The sequence below is a fragment of the Apis florea genome, unplaced genomic scaffold (assembly GCF_048593485.1).
Source record: "Apis florea isolate Af1SG1 unplaced genomic scaffold, ASM4859348v1 contig_2897_pilon, whole genome shotgun sequence".
Lineage (NCBI taxonomy): Eukaryota > Metazoa > Arthropoda > Insecta > Hymenoptera > Apidae > Apis > Apis florea.
Window position 1 is genome coordinate 3,343,461 of NW_028256665.1, and position 16,094 is coordinate 3,359,554.

The 16,094-nt window shown below is 25.2% G+C and overlaps 3 protein-coding genes across 8 annotated transcripts in view; 2 read left to right on the forward strand and 1 right to left on the reverse strand.

The window, feature by feature from the left end:
• Positions 1-8,755, forward strand: part of LOC100866504 (putative fatty acyl-CoA reductase CG5065) — a 35,435-nt gene extending 26,680 nt beyond the window's left edge. For 2 of the 5 annotated variants that reach the window (XM_031917496.2, XM_031917499.2), the window contains 7 exons: positions 6,254-6,510; positions 6,730-7,046; positions 7,173-7,423; positions 7,540-7,723; positions 7,913-8,098; positions 8,178-8,435; positions 8,547-8,755. In XM_031917496.2, coding sequence (XP_031773356.2) covers positions 6,271-6,510; positions 6,730-7,046; positions 7,173-7,423; positions 7,540-7,723; positions 7,913-8,098; positions 8,178-8,435; positions 8,547-8,628 — 1,518 coding nt within the window. In that variant the 5' untranslated portion in view covers positions 6,254-6,270 and the 3' untranslated portion in view covers positions 8,629-8,755. Of the gene's footprint in view, positions 1-4,616; positions 4,760-4,829; positions 4,973-5,552; positions 5,689-6,253; positions 6,511-6,729; positions 7,047-7,172; positions 7,424-7,539; positions 7,724-7,912; positions 8,099-8,177; positions 8,436-8,546 lie in introns of those variants that run through there. The other 3 variants (XM_031917498.2, XM_031917497.2, XM_012488651.3) reach the window with 3 other exon arrangements.
• A 508-nt stretch (positions 8,756-9,263) lies between these two features.
• Positions 9,264-13,527, forward strand: Gnptab (N-acetylglucosamine-1-phosphate transferase subunits alpha and beta). Of its 2 annotated transcripts, none has more exons than XM_003695163.3 (7): positions 9,264-9,533; positions 9,782-10,203; positions 10,282-10,493; positions 10,644-11,430; positions 11,545-11,716; positions 11,808-11,995; positions 12,061-13,527. In XM_003695163.3, the coding sequence occupies exons 1-7, from the start codon at positions 9,381-9,383 to the stop codon at positions 12,368-12,370; spliced, it is 2,244 nt and encodes a 747-aa protein (XP_003695211.1). In that variant the 5' UTR covers positions 9,264-9,380; the 3' UTR covers positions 12,371-13,527. The 2 variants fall into 2 exon arrangements, with proteins under 2 accessions (XP_003695211.1, XP_086763790.1); XM_086907664.1 differs by having other exon boundaries at positions 9,321-9,669.
• Positions 13,351-15,783, reverse strand: LOC100870916 (uncharacterized). The gene is made up of 5 exons (XM_003695164.3): positions 15,367-15,783; positions 14,855-15,113; positions 14,514-14,734; positions 14,098-14,436; positions 13,351-13,936 (listed from the first exon to the last, which is right to left on the reverse strand). Exons 1-5 carry the CDS (start codon positions 15,620-15,622, stop codon positions 13,785-13,787), a joined length of 1,227 nt encoding a protein of 408 aa, XP_003695212.1. The 5' UTR covers positions 15,623-15,783; the 3' UTR covers positions 13,351-13,784.
• Between the last annotated feature and the right edge of the window lie 311 nt (positions 15,784-16,094).

Genomic DNA, 16,094 nt, shown 5'->3' on the forward strand with positions numbered 1-16,094 from the left:
GAAAAGGAATTTTTACTGAAATTATAGTTATAAGTATTGACAATGATAATTTTCATCCACAGTTTCACATTTTATACAAACCAATTCGACACCTTGTCTATACGTTATTTTTTTTTCTCCCTATCTCCACGTCACAAAGATGAAGAGATCTGATAATTGAATTACGTGCGTAGATTACATCCCCGCTCTTTTATTGTATCCTATACGTGGATGAAATCGAAAATTATTTACTCACGATGGTATCACGGCTTCTGCTAATGATAATACCGAAAGAAGAAAAAAAAAATTCTCATTCGAAATGATCGAATTTAGCATAACTCGTTTGAGTTTCATATTAGTTGTTGTTGTGGAATGATTTATTTTTAATAACAAGGAATCGAGACAATAAGATATATATATATATATATATATATAAAAAGAAATAAGATTGAATAAAATCCTTTACAGATCTGGATCATGTCAGATCACGTGATACTTTTTGTTGTAATGTAATTTGTTTAGGTTGCATCACTAGTCGGTTTCAAAATAAGGAAAAAGAAACGAAACAGCGACGATCATGACATCCAATTTACACATGGAACATGCAAGATATGAATCTTTTTATGCATACAAATTGAACGAGAATTATCTTACGAGATAAAATGATTCCGACAATTAATCTGACATGATCCAGAATTTGTAAGATTTCATTTCTTGTTTCCTTTTTTCATTTTAAGGATCGGTGAACACACGTATTTTTGTACAATTTATGAATAATTTTAAATTAAACGATTAAAAACATGTGGAAAACAGCAACATATGCGTTTACACAATAAGATTATATAAGTTTACTCATTTTGAAGTAAAAATAGATAATGCTCGTGATGGCTGATAATTTTATCACCACGACTCTCGTGCATCGGTTCCTTCATCAAGTTGTTCTTGGAATAAATTTATATATTAGTGAATTAAATATATACATATATAAACGTTGATAGATGAAATTAATCGAAAAATATATTGGAATAATTATAAATCAACTTGTAAAAAATAAAAATAAATCAACGTACGTAAAATAAAATTTTCTATAATATTTTCAATTGTTCAATATGCAATTCTAATCTAATTCTTCTCCTTAAATTAAACCAAACGGTTACAAGGGAGATAAATTACGTGCCTTTGAAACGAGATTCCATTCTCAATGATCCAACTCTATCGAGCCAAACTCTTGAGCGTTTTGATGAAATTTGAAGTTGAATCACGTTGGAACAATGAGCAACTGATGCTCATTGTCGAAACTATTTCATTTCCCTCCAAGATGTTTCATTTTATCTTCCACAGGTTGTAAAATTAAGACTCAATTGCGCGAAACACCCTATATATATCGCAAAAACAATTGGAGAGATACAGAATAGAGATACAGATGTAGAATGTATTTTCAATCGTCGAGCGTCACGTTGAAACAATTAGCATCGAAAAAAAAATTAATATTCTTTTCTTGAAAGTATTTCATTTCCTTTTCCAAGAAATTTTATTTTATTATCTAATTAAAACTATTTATATACATTTATCGTTGAAACAGTTGGATAGATGTAAAAATGTGCGACGAGTAGATTGAATCATTAATATACTATTTGAGGTTAAGAACAGTGATGGGCAAAATTTAACAAGGTTACGAACAATAAAGTTACTTCAACATAATAATAATCGCAAATAATTGTAGATTATATTAAAATATCTACTGTAATAGCTACGAATAAATGTTATTCAAGCATTTTAATAAATAATTAATTAAAGTAACTTTATTCGAAATTTTTAACTAGTTACTTTTTCAACGAGTTAATTTTGGTTAAGAATGTTGCCCCTCTATATATACCACTATATATATACCATGCTCGAAGGTCCACACGAGGACCCTAAGCGAGTGTTTTTCAAGAATCCTAATAAATTTTTCGTTTCTCGTTATCTTATATTCGTCCTACTGCGTTCAACTGCGACCTAATTCAGGCTCAATTATCTTCTTCTGATCGATTGGCTCCTTTTTTTCCAGTTTTTGTGCCTTAAATAACGCTTTGCATCCTTATTACTCATGGTGGTGATTTGAGAACAGGAAATAAGGATGAATCGTGGATAGAATATAGAATAAGTGAAAATAATCGTCTTAGCAATCTATTAGATTTCTGCAAAAAATTATTATTGTTATAAAAGTCGAAATCCCGGTCCAGTAGTCTTGTGTAAAATTATAAGTTCAAGTTTAGTTAGAAATTTGAAGATTTGCTATTTATATGTACATTGAAGAATAATGATACGTTTGTTTGCTGATAAAATTGATAAAGTTGTAATTAGAGGTAAATAATATTAATATTATTAATATAATACGTTGAGATTTCTATCTACAAGAGATTCCATCGGTTGATATATCTTTTTTTTTTTTCTATATTATTTTTATTTCTATTTTTTTTACAGACAGATATGATTATTTGTTATTATGTATACTAAATATGTGATATTAAAAGGATGTTTAAACAAAGATAGAGAATTTGTCCAGAAGAATTATTCCAGAGATTGAAACATTAAAATTAAAATTTAAGAAACTATTTGAAATATTTCTCTAATTTAATTTTAAAATATCAATGATAAATTCAGATTGTAATATTGTAATATTTTATCATTCGTACGATATTTTGATTTGTTTGATGAAAGATCAATGAGAAATAAATACAGAGATACATGATAAAAAAATCAATAAAATACATGATAAACAAATCGATAAAAGTCGTACCTATGAATAATCAGATAAATAGTAATAAATCATTAAAAAATAGCTTAAACAAATAAATGCTCCCGTTTGACGACATTTAATATTGAATCGTGAATTAACTTGTCTTACTTCGCGTGATATATTTCAGATATCAAGATCCATGTGCAAGATTATAAGTTTTCCAGATAATCGTAATCAATATTGGAAAAGAATAAATAAACGTTGAATAAAAGGAAGAAAAATAAATAGAGATAGATCGAAAATTGTGATTTTTTTTTTTTCTTTTAAATTCGTGAAAATCTGAAACAGTCGAAACAGTCGAAATTAAAGAACTTTCGAGAAAAATAAAATAAATTTCAAGAAATTATCAAAGAAAAATTTACAGATACTTTTGAATTTTATCAATTTTTTTTTTTTTTTTTTTTTTGAAGACTTTGATTTTCAAGAAACAAGAGATAAAATCCATTTTATTCATTAAAATTAAACAATAGGAGAAATTAAACATTAGTAGGAAGTTATTTTTAGATTGACATTAAAGAACTTTAATTTAATTGCAATTAAGAGAAGAAATTTCAATCAGAATTAATTTTCAATGTTTCTTAATGAAAGGAGAATAAATAAACGCGTTTCAACATATTCTTCCACTTTAGAAGAGATAAAAGACAAATCGAAACTCGTTTCATTTTAAATTATTTGTACAAATTGATTGCTCTTTGTGAAAAAACTTGAAAAAAACGACGAAATATAATAATAAAATATCGTTTTCTAATACCATTGAACGATTTATTAATAAAATATTACCGAGAAACTTTTAAAAATATTTTATGAAAGATCGTTAATGAAATTAATTATCCGTAAAGAAAAAAAAAAAATTCAGATTATCTTGAAATAATCTAATAAACGTTATTTTCGTCTAAATATTATAAATTGATCAACGATTTATTTGGTCAATCGTGTTCAAATCGGTTCACGTTCAAAACGGATGAAAGAACAAATAAAAAAATTAATATGCAAACTTGTAACAGAGAAAATCACGATATCAATATAAATATGATTAATTTATGATTCTATTTGTAGGAAAAATTTTAGACGATTAGAATCTGTGATTTGATGCATATTAAAGGGAGTATGAGTTCGATAATTTAATATTTCCTTATTTATATGCTTCTCATTTTTAAAATCTTTAAATGCTTATTTATTAAACTGTAAACAATTTCGTTTCACTGGAAATTCACGAGAGAAAGTAAAATATTATTTCTCGTTCGACCATGTTCAATCTTTATTGGATGATCTACGATTATTATTTCGTGCGGCAGGCAATTCGATCGAATAATTTATTCATCAGTTGAACAGTTTAATGAAATGCATAAAAAAGTGATTGGATTAGTATATTTGAACTTATATAAAAATTTATATAAATTTTACACAAAGCAATGTAACGAAGAGAAATAAAGAAAAGGGGGAAAAAATGATATATAGAAATGAATTACTTTTAAAGCAACACAAGTGTTGCAAATATAGTGTTAATCTGAAGGATAATAATCTTAATCAAAATCAGATTATCCGTAGAGCAAACTTAAATTTTACTTTTAAAAATAATAGATCTAACGAGTTGAGCGAGATCTATCGATTTGAAACGAAAACACAATAATAAATTGTTCACGTGTTTGGACACATATTTTTATCGCTCGATAAACATTTCAATAATACTTTTGTTTTTCATTTATTACACTTTTTCGCCTTCTTATCCTCCCTTTATACTCTTTTGCTTTTGTATTCTATCCCTTCCTAATAATGAGATTAGTGCTTGAATCACTATTTAAATCGATTCGGATCGTTCGACAAATCAGTCTCGACCGATTCTTCCAACGTGAGACATTCAGTCCGGGATTATTTAAATTTAATACCATTTAATATCATGTGAAAATTGAAGAACGTATATAAAAATTATTGCGCATCCTTGTGATTGAAAATGTATCCATACAGTTTGTAAATGAGGATGAAAATTTTCGAATTTAAGTAAGAGAAACGGTAGAACGTATACAAACGATAGAAAAAACGGTATTACGTTTGCGTAAAATAGATATTTTATTTATCGTGAAATAATTGTTATTCGTTTATATTAAAATTCTGCGTGCAAATTAGACTTTTAGACGTAGATATACACACACGTTTGGTTAATCATTAATTCGCCCGAATTAAATAGCATCTCCATCGATTTTCGAGTATTTTGTAAGTATTTCTTTTAATGCAAAGCTTTTTAAAGCAAAGACAACAACGAAAAGTATGGAAAATATTAATTTCCTCCATTGCTCGATCCATTATCGTGGCTTCTTCGCGTCTCTCGTTTAAGTTTAATTTTTTTCGATAGTTTTAATTGCTTCGAGCGATACTTGTTCGAGCTCGTTTGATAATTAATCAAAACATAAAATTTTTTCTCTCGACTCCATTTACTTCTTATTTCCATAATTATTTCCATAATTAACAATAAAGGTAACAATTTGTAAACAGGATAACACATCGAATAACACGTGAAAATTAATTATTGCGATTCGTTTTAATTTTACTTATCATATTCATCGTCTAAATTTTCGGAATATCGATCTTAGGTGTAGGCCTAATGTTGTAATTCATTCAAAAATACAATTTTCACCTCGCTTTTTACGAAATGGCAAAAAACAAAATGGCATTCATGCGCCTTGACACGAGACTCTTTTTCTAGAACACGACCAATCGATGAACTATACCATCGAGGCTTTCGTACTTACGATATAAATTATTCGTGATTATATAAAATAATAAAGTGCCTTTACACACCTATATCCTGGATTAACAGTTAGAACGAAATGTTCCAAAGTTAAGTAAACTCGGTCTGTGAGATGGAGTGAAATTTTTTTCACTCTGGAAAAAATTGAAAATTTCGTTTGACAACGATCGGAAAGATTTCGGTACATAATCTGTGTAAAATAATCCTATGAATTCGATATTATTGTACAGTTGTGATAGAACTAAGAAGATGAAATTAAACTAAAACTTCATTGTGCAATCTTATGTGAAATATTGTCGATATTGCTAAAGATCAAAATATCGATTCTAAAGTCAGAAATCTTAAATCTTAAATCGAATTAAATGTATTCAGGTTGGATAAAGTGAAATACGTCGAAATACGATGAAACGTCACATCATCCTCATCACCATTTTCATCTCGTTTCATTTGATTACATTGCTTGTGAATTTAAATGAATAAATTTTTCTATCCCAATTTCTATGTTTATTTTGATCTTTAGAATTAGATTTTTCGAAGGTGAAAATTTTTATAATTATTAATTAGCTTAATAAAATTATTCTCTACGAGAGATTTTAGATCGTTAGGTTTAATTCTCAAAAATCAATTGAATATTTAAAATAGAATTAAATTAAATTTATCCTTCGATAAATTTAAAGAATATTGGCAATGATTGCACGAGATAAGAATAAGAAAATTAATTATTTTCATTATTTCGTTATACGTAGAGTTTAGAGACGAGAAAATGGAAAGGATGAACGCAGCGATTAATTCAGGAAACGATCGAGAAAGCGAAGAACGATCTATCGAAGGATTCCTGGCGAACTCTGTAATATTCGTGACCGGGGCCACTGGTTATTTAGGGAAAGCTATTGTGGAAAAATTGCTGCACTCTTGTTCCCGTATCTCCGCAATCTACATCCTCATCCGACCCAAGAAGAATGTATCCATTGAACAACGATTCAAACATCTTTTGGAAAATAGCGTAAATATCGTATCGATGTAATGTTAATTAATAATATCGAAATGAAACGAGAGATAAGATCAGTAGCAATGGAAAAATTGCATTGAGAATGTTTTCAAATCTCGGAAAATACGAGAAATACGTAGATTAAATTTATATTTGAGATACAAACGAGTTGTAAATATATTTTCCCGAAAATATTCAATTTTGTAATAATGCTGTAACCGATGTGCTTTTCAGTTATTTGATGAAATACGAAAAAAGGATCCAGGAATTTTAAGTAAGATTCATTTGATAAAAGGGGACATAACCTTGCCAGACTTAGGCCTATCCTCGAGCGATAAAAATTTACTAATAGAGAGAGTAAACATAGTATTCCACGTAGCAGCTACAGTGAAATTCAACGAACCGTTAAAAAAGGCTATCATAACCAATACGAAGAGTCCTTTGTATATTTTAGAATTATGCAAATCTATGAAAAATCTAATCAGTTGCGTGTACATTAGCACTGCTTATAGTAATCCAAATATATCGATGATCGAAGAAACGATATACGAGTAAGTCTAAATATCCTGATATGTAAAATAGTTTATTGAAATAATAAATTTCTATGGTAAATTTAATTATGCTCGTATATATCTTTAAATATAACGGTTTATTTTTTGTTATTAACAATATTTCAGCATAAATATAAAACCTTCTACGATCATAGATATGTGCAATGGCCTAAACGATGAGCTAATAAATGTAGTGGAATCTAAGATTTTAGAGACTTTTCCAAACACATATATATTTACAAAAAATCTCGCGGAGAAGATTATAAAGATCAATGGTGCAGGTTTACCGATCGCAATAGTGAGGCCAAGTATAATTTTTTCCGCGATTAAACATCCGTTTCCTGGTTGGGTAGACAATTCAATTCAAGGAATTACAGGTATTTTGATAGATTTTTAATTATTGTAATATTGTTTTATTTTTATTCATCTCATTTAAATATTTTTAATATCTCTTGGAATTGTGGATAATCTTTGAATTGATTTGATATTACAGATCTAACTATTGGTGCATGCAGAGGTATCATTAGAGTGATCAATGGGAATAAGAATAATAAGGCAAACATAGTGCCTATTGATTATGTGACCGACACAATAATATGTGTTGCGTGGCATACAACGCTTCAATGTGATAATACCATTAAAATTTATAATTGCACGAATAATGGAAATTCTCTTACGTAAATATTTTTATTATATTTGTACATAAATATTAGAATATCTCATAAAATTTTATAACATTAATTTATTGAAATGATATACACAATATTTTGCGAGATATTCCGTAATATAATATTGTATAAAATCTATTTTTAATATTATTTATATTCAAAATATTCTATAAATATAAATATTTTTTGATTTTTTAGATGGGATAAATACAGTTCAAGTATAATAAAATTTTCAAGAAAATTACTATTCAAAACTATGGTATGGTATCCCAATGTTATACTAGTTAATAACAAATATATTTTCAAGATCTTAATATTCTTTTTGCATACCCTTCCTGCATTTGCCTATGATGTTTTTGCAAAACTTTTAGGTAATAAAATTAGGTAAGTATTTAATTATTTCTGAATGAATAATTGGACAATAATTTTTCTATAATAATCTATTGTGAAAATTGTATTTTAGAATATTGAAATATGTAATGCACATGAATTATAAATTACATTTGTTAAAATATTTTCTTCTCAATGATTTGAAATTTCAAAATGATAATATGATTGAACTCCAAAAAAATGTAAAAACATTAAAAGACTGTGATAATTTTATTATTGACATAAAAAATCTAGATTGGGATAAATATATAGAAAAATGTGTATTAATATTAAATACACATAATCTATCTGAATCTAAACATTCTTTAACAAGTCGAAGTCGACTAGTAATGTAAGTAAAATAATATTCATATAAAAGTAACGAAAATATTAAAAAATATATGATAAAGAAAATAGATTCTATATTTCGAAATAATAAAAATTATATTTTTATTTATTTCAGATTATACTGGATAAAACAAATAGCGGAATTATCACTTATAACTCTTTTATTAATATTTGTATTATATATTTTACAATTTTAATATTAAATTTCTTCAATTAAAAATAAAAAAATAAAAAATAAAAATGAAATTTTATGGGAAATTGTTAACTACATATATATTATAATGTTGTATATAAATATTATTAAATTATAATTATCAGATATTATATTTGTTAAAATTATATATTAATCTTATAAAAAAAAATTTATTATATTTTATTCTAAATATAATTTTTTTACTAATTATATTTTAAAGATATTTTTTAATTAAATATAAATATATTTTTTATATAAAAAAATATTTTTACCATCATCTGATAACTTTGATAACTGTAAAACCAATGATAATAGTTGTGGATTGCAAATCTAAAATCTAATTTATATAATCCGATGTTTTGACTTAGATAAAATAAAAATTGGATGAATAAATCGTGTTTCATTCACTTTTTTTTTTGTTTATAATAATTGTAATATAATGGCAAATACAAAAAATTATTGTTTGTTTTATATTACATTCAAATTTCCCGGTGCTATAAATGTATACTTTTTTGTAAATATGAACATTTTTAAATTATAAAAATCTTTATAAGAATTTTTAATTTTATTAATATAAAAAATATATAAATTAAAATAAATATATAAATAACAAATATATAATCTTTTCACTATTAGATATCTATATATTAAATCTATACTTTATTTTGTCTATGGTTATTTATTATGCATCGAAGTTTTTACCGGTTAAAATCAGCTGTAAACAGTGTTATATGAATTCTTACAACAGTTTTAGCAATGTTAATCGCATGCAGAATTTTTATCAATATAATGAGCACATGGAAATTACTCCAGCGTCGATGTTACGATCTTCTATCATACAAATATTCTTTATTGGTGATATTAACGGCGTTCACTTGTATATTTATTGGTATTGTTCATTTCGGAGAGGTTAGAGAACGTATTATCATCTCTATTGTTTTTATGTTAAATCTACTTTATTAATTGTTATTCAATATATATTTTGTTAAATAGTTAATCCTTTTAAAAGAATTTAAATTTTAAAATTTATCTTCAAAATTATCAAGTTAGTAGTATTTTAAATTTTAATTTAAATTTTGAATCTTTACATTATAATTTTTAATATTTTAGTTTTTCAAATTTCGAATTTTAATTTTAATTGAATATAAATATTTCAGATGTGGATAACTTGGAGCAAAGAAAAATATGAAGCAGTATTTCATTCTTTTAATGATAATATATTAGGTATCTCTTTTCAAAAAAAGCTATGCCAACATGTTCCAATAGATGTTGTGTATACATGGGTCAATGGATCTGATCCAGTTTTTTTAAAAAGTTTGAAAGAACATGTTCCTATTACTGATATTAATACAGCTGCTTCCAGATTTAATGATAAAGATGAATTAAGATATTCATTACGTTCATTGGAAAAATATGCACCTTGGGTAAGACATGTGTATATTGTTACAAATGGTCAAATACCAAGTTGGTTAGATATGGATAATCCTAAAGTTACACTTGTTACTCATGAAGATATATTTATAAATAAAAGTGATCTTCCAACATTTTCTAGTCCAGCTATTGAAAGTAATATTCATAGGTAGTAATCAAATTCATCTATTTTATAATAATTAATAGATTGCTTATAATGTGCTTAACATAATTTTTGTTTTTACAGAATTCCTGGAATTTCAGATAAGTTTTTATATTTTAATGATGATGTTATGTTAGGGGCAGAAGTATGGCCAGAAGATTTTATTACCCAAGCAAATGGTCAAAAGATATATCTTGCATGGTGGGTTCCTGATTGTTCGGATGTTTGTCCTTGGGCTTGGGTGGGTGATGGATCATGTGATCCTGCTTGTAATACAACATTATGTGAATTTGATGGTAGCATTCATTGTTTACATTTGTTTTTAAATAATAATTATATCAATTATTAAATTAATCTAAAAAATAAAATAATATAAATATACATATATATATTTATATTCATATTTGTATATAAATCTAATTCAATTTTTAAAATTTTTTTTGTAGGAGGAGATTGTGATAGCACACCAGTTCCTACTGATAGTGAAACTCTTGAAGAAGAAGGAGATTATTCACACAAACTTTTACAAGATTCATTAGATGATAATAATTATGGTTTTAAATTTCTAAATATATTAAGAAACAGAAATATAAGTACTATATGGAATGATACAGAAACATTTATTCACCAATCATCAAATATGACTACAAATTTAAAGCTAAATATAAATAAATCTCATAATTTTAAAAATAATTATATAAGTTCCATTGAGAAATATTATAATGAACAATTAATTCAAAATAATCAAACTGTATCTACTCAAAAATCAATGCTATCAAAAATGATGAGTAAAGTAAAATTTCAGACATCAAATATAACTAAAAGACGTTTATTATTGAAACGTTATTTAAATGATGATATCATAAATTTGCCACAAGTTAATAGTACCATAAAAATCAATCATAAACTACATCATTCTGATCAATGGAAACTTAGAACGAGACAACTTGATACATATGCTGAATCTTTGCTGTATGTGAATAGAATATATAATATGGCATATGGATTCGAACGTAGAAGAGTACCCGCTCATATGCCTCATCTGATAGATAAATGGATTGCTGCTGATATGCAAAAGAAATTCAAACATGAATTTAAAAGAACATCTAACCATAAAGTTAGAAGCTCGGAGGACATGCAATTTGCTTTTTCCTATTTTTATTTTTTAATGAGTGAAAAACGGAATGTACCAATTGAAGAAATATTTGATACGTTTGACACCGATAAATCAGGGTAGTTATACTATTATAAAATAGTAATAATAGAGAAAGAAAGAGAGCAAAAAAATAATAAAAATATTATTCAAAATAGTAATTTTGTGCGGTTTTCGTGATTTATTATTTTCAGCACTTGGTCAGACCGAGAAATTAGGACTCTTCTATCTAGACTTTATCCACTTCCTCTTGATTATAGTTTAGTTATTGATTTTGAAAATGCAATAACGAATTGTTCAAATCATATTAAAATTACTAAGATACTAAATGTGCCACCAGGAGAAAGATATTTGGATTCATCACTTGTAAGTAAATTTTTTTTGTTAATTATGAGTGATATTTAAAATATAAAGGAAAATTATTTATTTACAATATTTATATTTTATATTTTTATAGCCAATTGTAACTAAGGAATTGATAGCAAAATGCGAATTAGTTTCAAGAAAAGTTAAAGCTAAATTTGGTGAAGAAAAACTTTATCAACATGAGATAATTAAAGCAGGAAAAAATGAAATATTTGAAATGTTAACGAGCAACGTATCTTTAACAGTACAACTTTTGGATGAGATACGTAGGGATCCCAAGTAGGTAATTTCATTAATTACAGATTTAATAATAGATATTATCAAATAATATTATTAAATTTTAGAAAATTTATTTGTTTAAATGATGATATGGATCCTCTTCGACATGCTGAAAATGAAGTAGTTCGGGCATTATTGAACGATTTTTATCGCTCTCTCTATCCATTACGTAGTACTTTCGAATTACCATTACAATATCGAAATCTTTTTACTCATCGACATAAGCTCCTTGAATGGAGAGCTAATCGAACAAGGACCAGAAATTTATTGTTATGTCTTATTTTTTTATTGCTTATTACGACGTTCTATCACTTTTTTTATCATCAAGTACGAAGATTATTCAGAATACGGGCTCTGCCCATTTTACTCGTTTAAAACTAAGACAAATCCAAAAATGAGAAAAACGATTCAAAATATATTGATCTTCTAAATTTTTTTTTATTGAACATGGAATTATGTAAATTTATACAGATAATTTTCTCATAAAATTTATACTATTTTAACAAAATAATTTTTATATTTTATTACGTATTTTATTCGTCAATCCATCCATGATTTAGAATTAACATTTAACAAGACAAAATGAAAATTATTTATTTTAGAACATTTATTTAAAAAATATAATTGATTAAGAATTTATATATTTTATAAGGTAAAATGATATACGAACAAGTAAATATTTAAATATCATTTTTAAATTAAATAAAATGTTCCTGTGATATATATATATATATATATACATATAAAATATAAACAAAAGAGTATTATGTATATATTATACTTTGCTCTTTTCTCTTAACTTTCATACAATAAGCTTTACATAATTCAAATTAAAACTATAATAAAATATTTGTTGAAAATAATTAATATTTTTTTGTATAAAATAATGAATTGCGCCGATTAATGCATTAAAATTAATAACATCAAATTATGTATATGCAACTTTTATATGAAATATTTTTCTTAAAAAAGTAATTTTCGAATTACTTTGTATTTTATCGTATATTACATATCGATGAAATAATGAATATTATCATTTTATTTAAAAATTTGTATTTATTTTATTTTTAAAATAATAAAATATGTAAATAATTCAAATAAAATTTTATTTTACTTTGAATTGTTTAAACATTATTTATATGCATCTTTAGAAAAATTATTCGTTAATTTTTCTAAAATATATCGATTCAATTATATTTTAATGATTAATTTAAAACTAAAAAAATTCGTGAAAGAATATTCTATAAATTTCGGATTATTTCTATCATTACTTATTTTGATATCAATATTTTATTATTGCATCAATGCTAAAAAAAAAATATAAATTTAAATGAGCATTATTAATAAAAAAAATATTATACTTGCATATTTGTTAATATATATCTATATATATACATAGAATTAAACTGACTTTTACATAAATACATTTTATATTATTAATGATTGTTAATATTACAACAATTATAAAAACTGAAATTATGTTTTAATATAATGATAAATTAAACAAAGTAATATAGAAAATGTAAAATGAATATATTTCTTATTTTTCTATATTTTTCTATTTATATAACTACTTTTCTAACATTCAATATTCATTGATAAAAAAAATGAATATATAAGAATATTCATTCAAACTATAAATATCTTCTAATCCAATAATTATTAAAATTAAAATATAAACTAATTTATAAAATAAGATGTGTTTGTAATTATTGCATTCACTTGTGTTCTATGTTTAATATTTAAAAACTTTTGCAAATTCATATTAATTATATCATATTACATTTTATTATGAGTCCGATGTCTGTTGCCTATCTAAAGGAGGACAATTCATATGTCGAAGATTTCGCGGGCCAACCATACCTTCCTGTATTTTTGCGCATTCACTCAACCATATTGCAACGCTAGCTACTTCTTCAGCTGATAGCCGAGGTCCAATACCTGATATTGAATTATAATAGGTATCTTATAAAAATTTATAATAATATATAATTATAATCATGTAAAAAAATGTTAAATTTATAAACAATCATAAAATATCATAAATTATTTAAAATCATTTTACGATTCCATTTATAATTAATGATTCTTAATTATCTCACCAGGAACATTGGGATAGTACTTGAGTATTTTTGGATCTAAAGCCTTCTTTTTCCTTTTTTCGCTTGCATTTCTATCTTCTGTACTTCGTATACTATGTTTCTTACTATAACTCTCTTCTGATGTACTGCTATTAGTTGCATTCTTCGCAGATACATTTTCACATTTATTTAATTTCTGTCCATCATTAAAATCTATTTTTTTGCTTGATTCAGCATCATTAACAAAAGTCTCAGGTTCCATTCTTAATGATCTCTTACTATACAAGTCTTGTTTTATTTCATCTTCAATTGTTTTTTTGTAATTAATATAATTATCGCTCAATTGTGGTGTTATGTCAGCTGTAAAAAAAAAAATTTTTTCTAGTAGAAGTAAGTGAAAAACATATATAAGAAATAAAATTATTGGATAAATTTACTTCTTGAAGAATCAATATCTTCTCTTGATACTAATTCCAAATCTAAATTCACGTCAGCTTCAGTATCTTGGCTCGTAACTGAACAAGCACGATCTATAAAAAACTTTTCCTTGTTTTTTTCTTGAATTCCTAAATATTCAGAATCCCATATAATAAATTCTGTTGGATCTTCATCGGCAGAATCTCTTTCAGTTCCATCACAACGAAGTCCCGCTAGATATCTAAAAAATATATAAATATTAATATTATTAATTATAAATTTATTTAATAAAATATGTATGAAATAATATTAAGTATTATAAATATTAATATATTTTATATTATATAAATTTATTATATACCCATATATCTCCAAAAAAAATGTAACAGGAACCATAGCAGATCCACCTTCAGGTTCATGAGTGAACAATTCACAAATCATAAGCATTGTTTCAAAGAGACTTGAACTTAAAAGTCCAACGGCGATTGCCAAAAATTTTTTTACTTGACATTTTCGTCGAAATTTTCCTATCATTAAAATCAAATTTAAATCCCGACGATCCAAGCACAAGCAGTCCCATCGTCTTAAAATCGTTTCCACAGGTAAAAATTTATTATAATCTGTTCGAAAAACATTATTTTGATAATACAATTTTAATAATAATAATAAAGAAAAAGATATTTCAATTATCTATAATTGAAAATGTTTCCATTTACATTTTATTTCTATTTACTAAAAATTATTTAAATATTTAATGTATAGCATAAAATATCTTCGAATATTATTACGAAAATAATCGATAAAAACTAATATATACATATATATATATATCGCTATAATGTTGTATAATATTTATATTCAAATGATTATTACCTCCAAATTGTCGAAGTAAAATTCTCAGGAAACCAAGAGTCAAACCGGAAGCTGTATTCGGTGGTGGATATTCCAATCTTAATTTCGTAGGTGGTTCTTCTCCATCGGCCAATGCTCGAAAATACGAACTGGACCATAAAAGTAAATCGTACGGTTGAGTTCGAATAGCCGCTTTACAAAATTCCTTTAAAATTAGTGGCAAATTAGGTGGTACAATAACTTCATGTTCTGAAACTGATTGTTCTGCAAGGGACATTTTTCAAATTCTAACAAATATCAATCTGTTAAGAACAAAAATTTTGAAAAGAAACAAATTCAAATTCTCAAAATACTACAATACGAAGCGAGCTTAAGATTAACTTGGATAACGTAGTAATACACAGTAGTATACCGTGTCGAGTATATTGTTTGTTACGTGTTCGCGAATTTGTCGTCTAGGAAACAATATCGATGGAAAGTGATCAATTTCTGGTAAAAATAATATTTCTTTCTTTTATCGATATCCATTCTATCTTAAAGTATAAATATATTACTATCATTCTTTTTATAATTTAGAAATGTAAAATTTAGAAATGTAATTTAGAAATATAACAAATTATTATAATTATATTTTTTTAATAATTGCATAATATTTTTTAATTTCAAAATATTAAAAATGCAAAATATTAAAAATATGAAAATAAAAAACGAATAAAAATATTTACAAATATACGTTTTAAAAATTATAT

Coding starts and splice junctions, on each gene's coding strand:
- Gnptab (XM_003695163.3), top strand. CDS start 9,381: ATGTTAATCGCATGCAGAATTTTTATCAATATAATGAGCACATGGAAA. Junction 10,494..10,643: donor AACATTATGTGAATTTGATG/GTAGCATTCATT, acceptor TTTTTTTTGTAG/GAGGAGATTGTGATAGCACA. Junction 11,431..11,544: donor TTTGACACCGATAAATCAGG/GTAGTTATACTA, acceptor TATTATTTTCAG/CACTTGGTCAGACCGAGAAA.
- LOC100870916 (XM_003695164.3), bottom strand. CDS start 15,622: ATGTCCCTTGCAGAACAATCAGTTTCAGAACATGAAGTTATTGTACCA. Junction 14,735..14,854: donor TTTTTTTTGGAGATATATGG/GTATATAATAAA, acceptor TATATTTTTTAG/ATATCTAGCGGGACTTCGTT. Junction 13,937..14,097: donor GTACTATCCCAATGTTCCTG/GTGAGATAATTA, acceptor ATTCAATATCAG/GTATTGGACCTCGGCTATCA.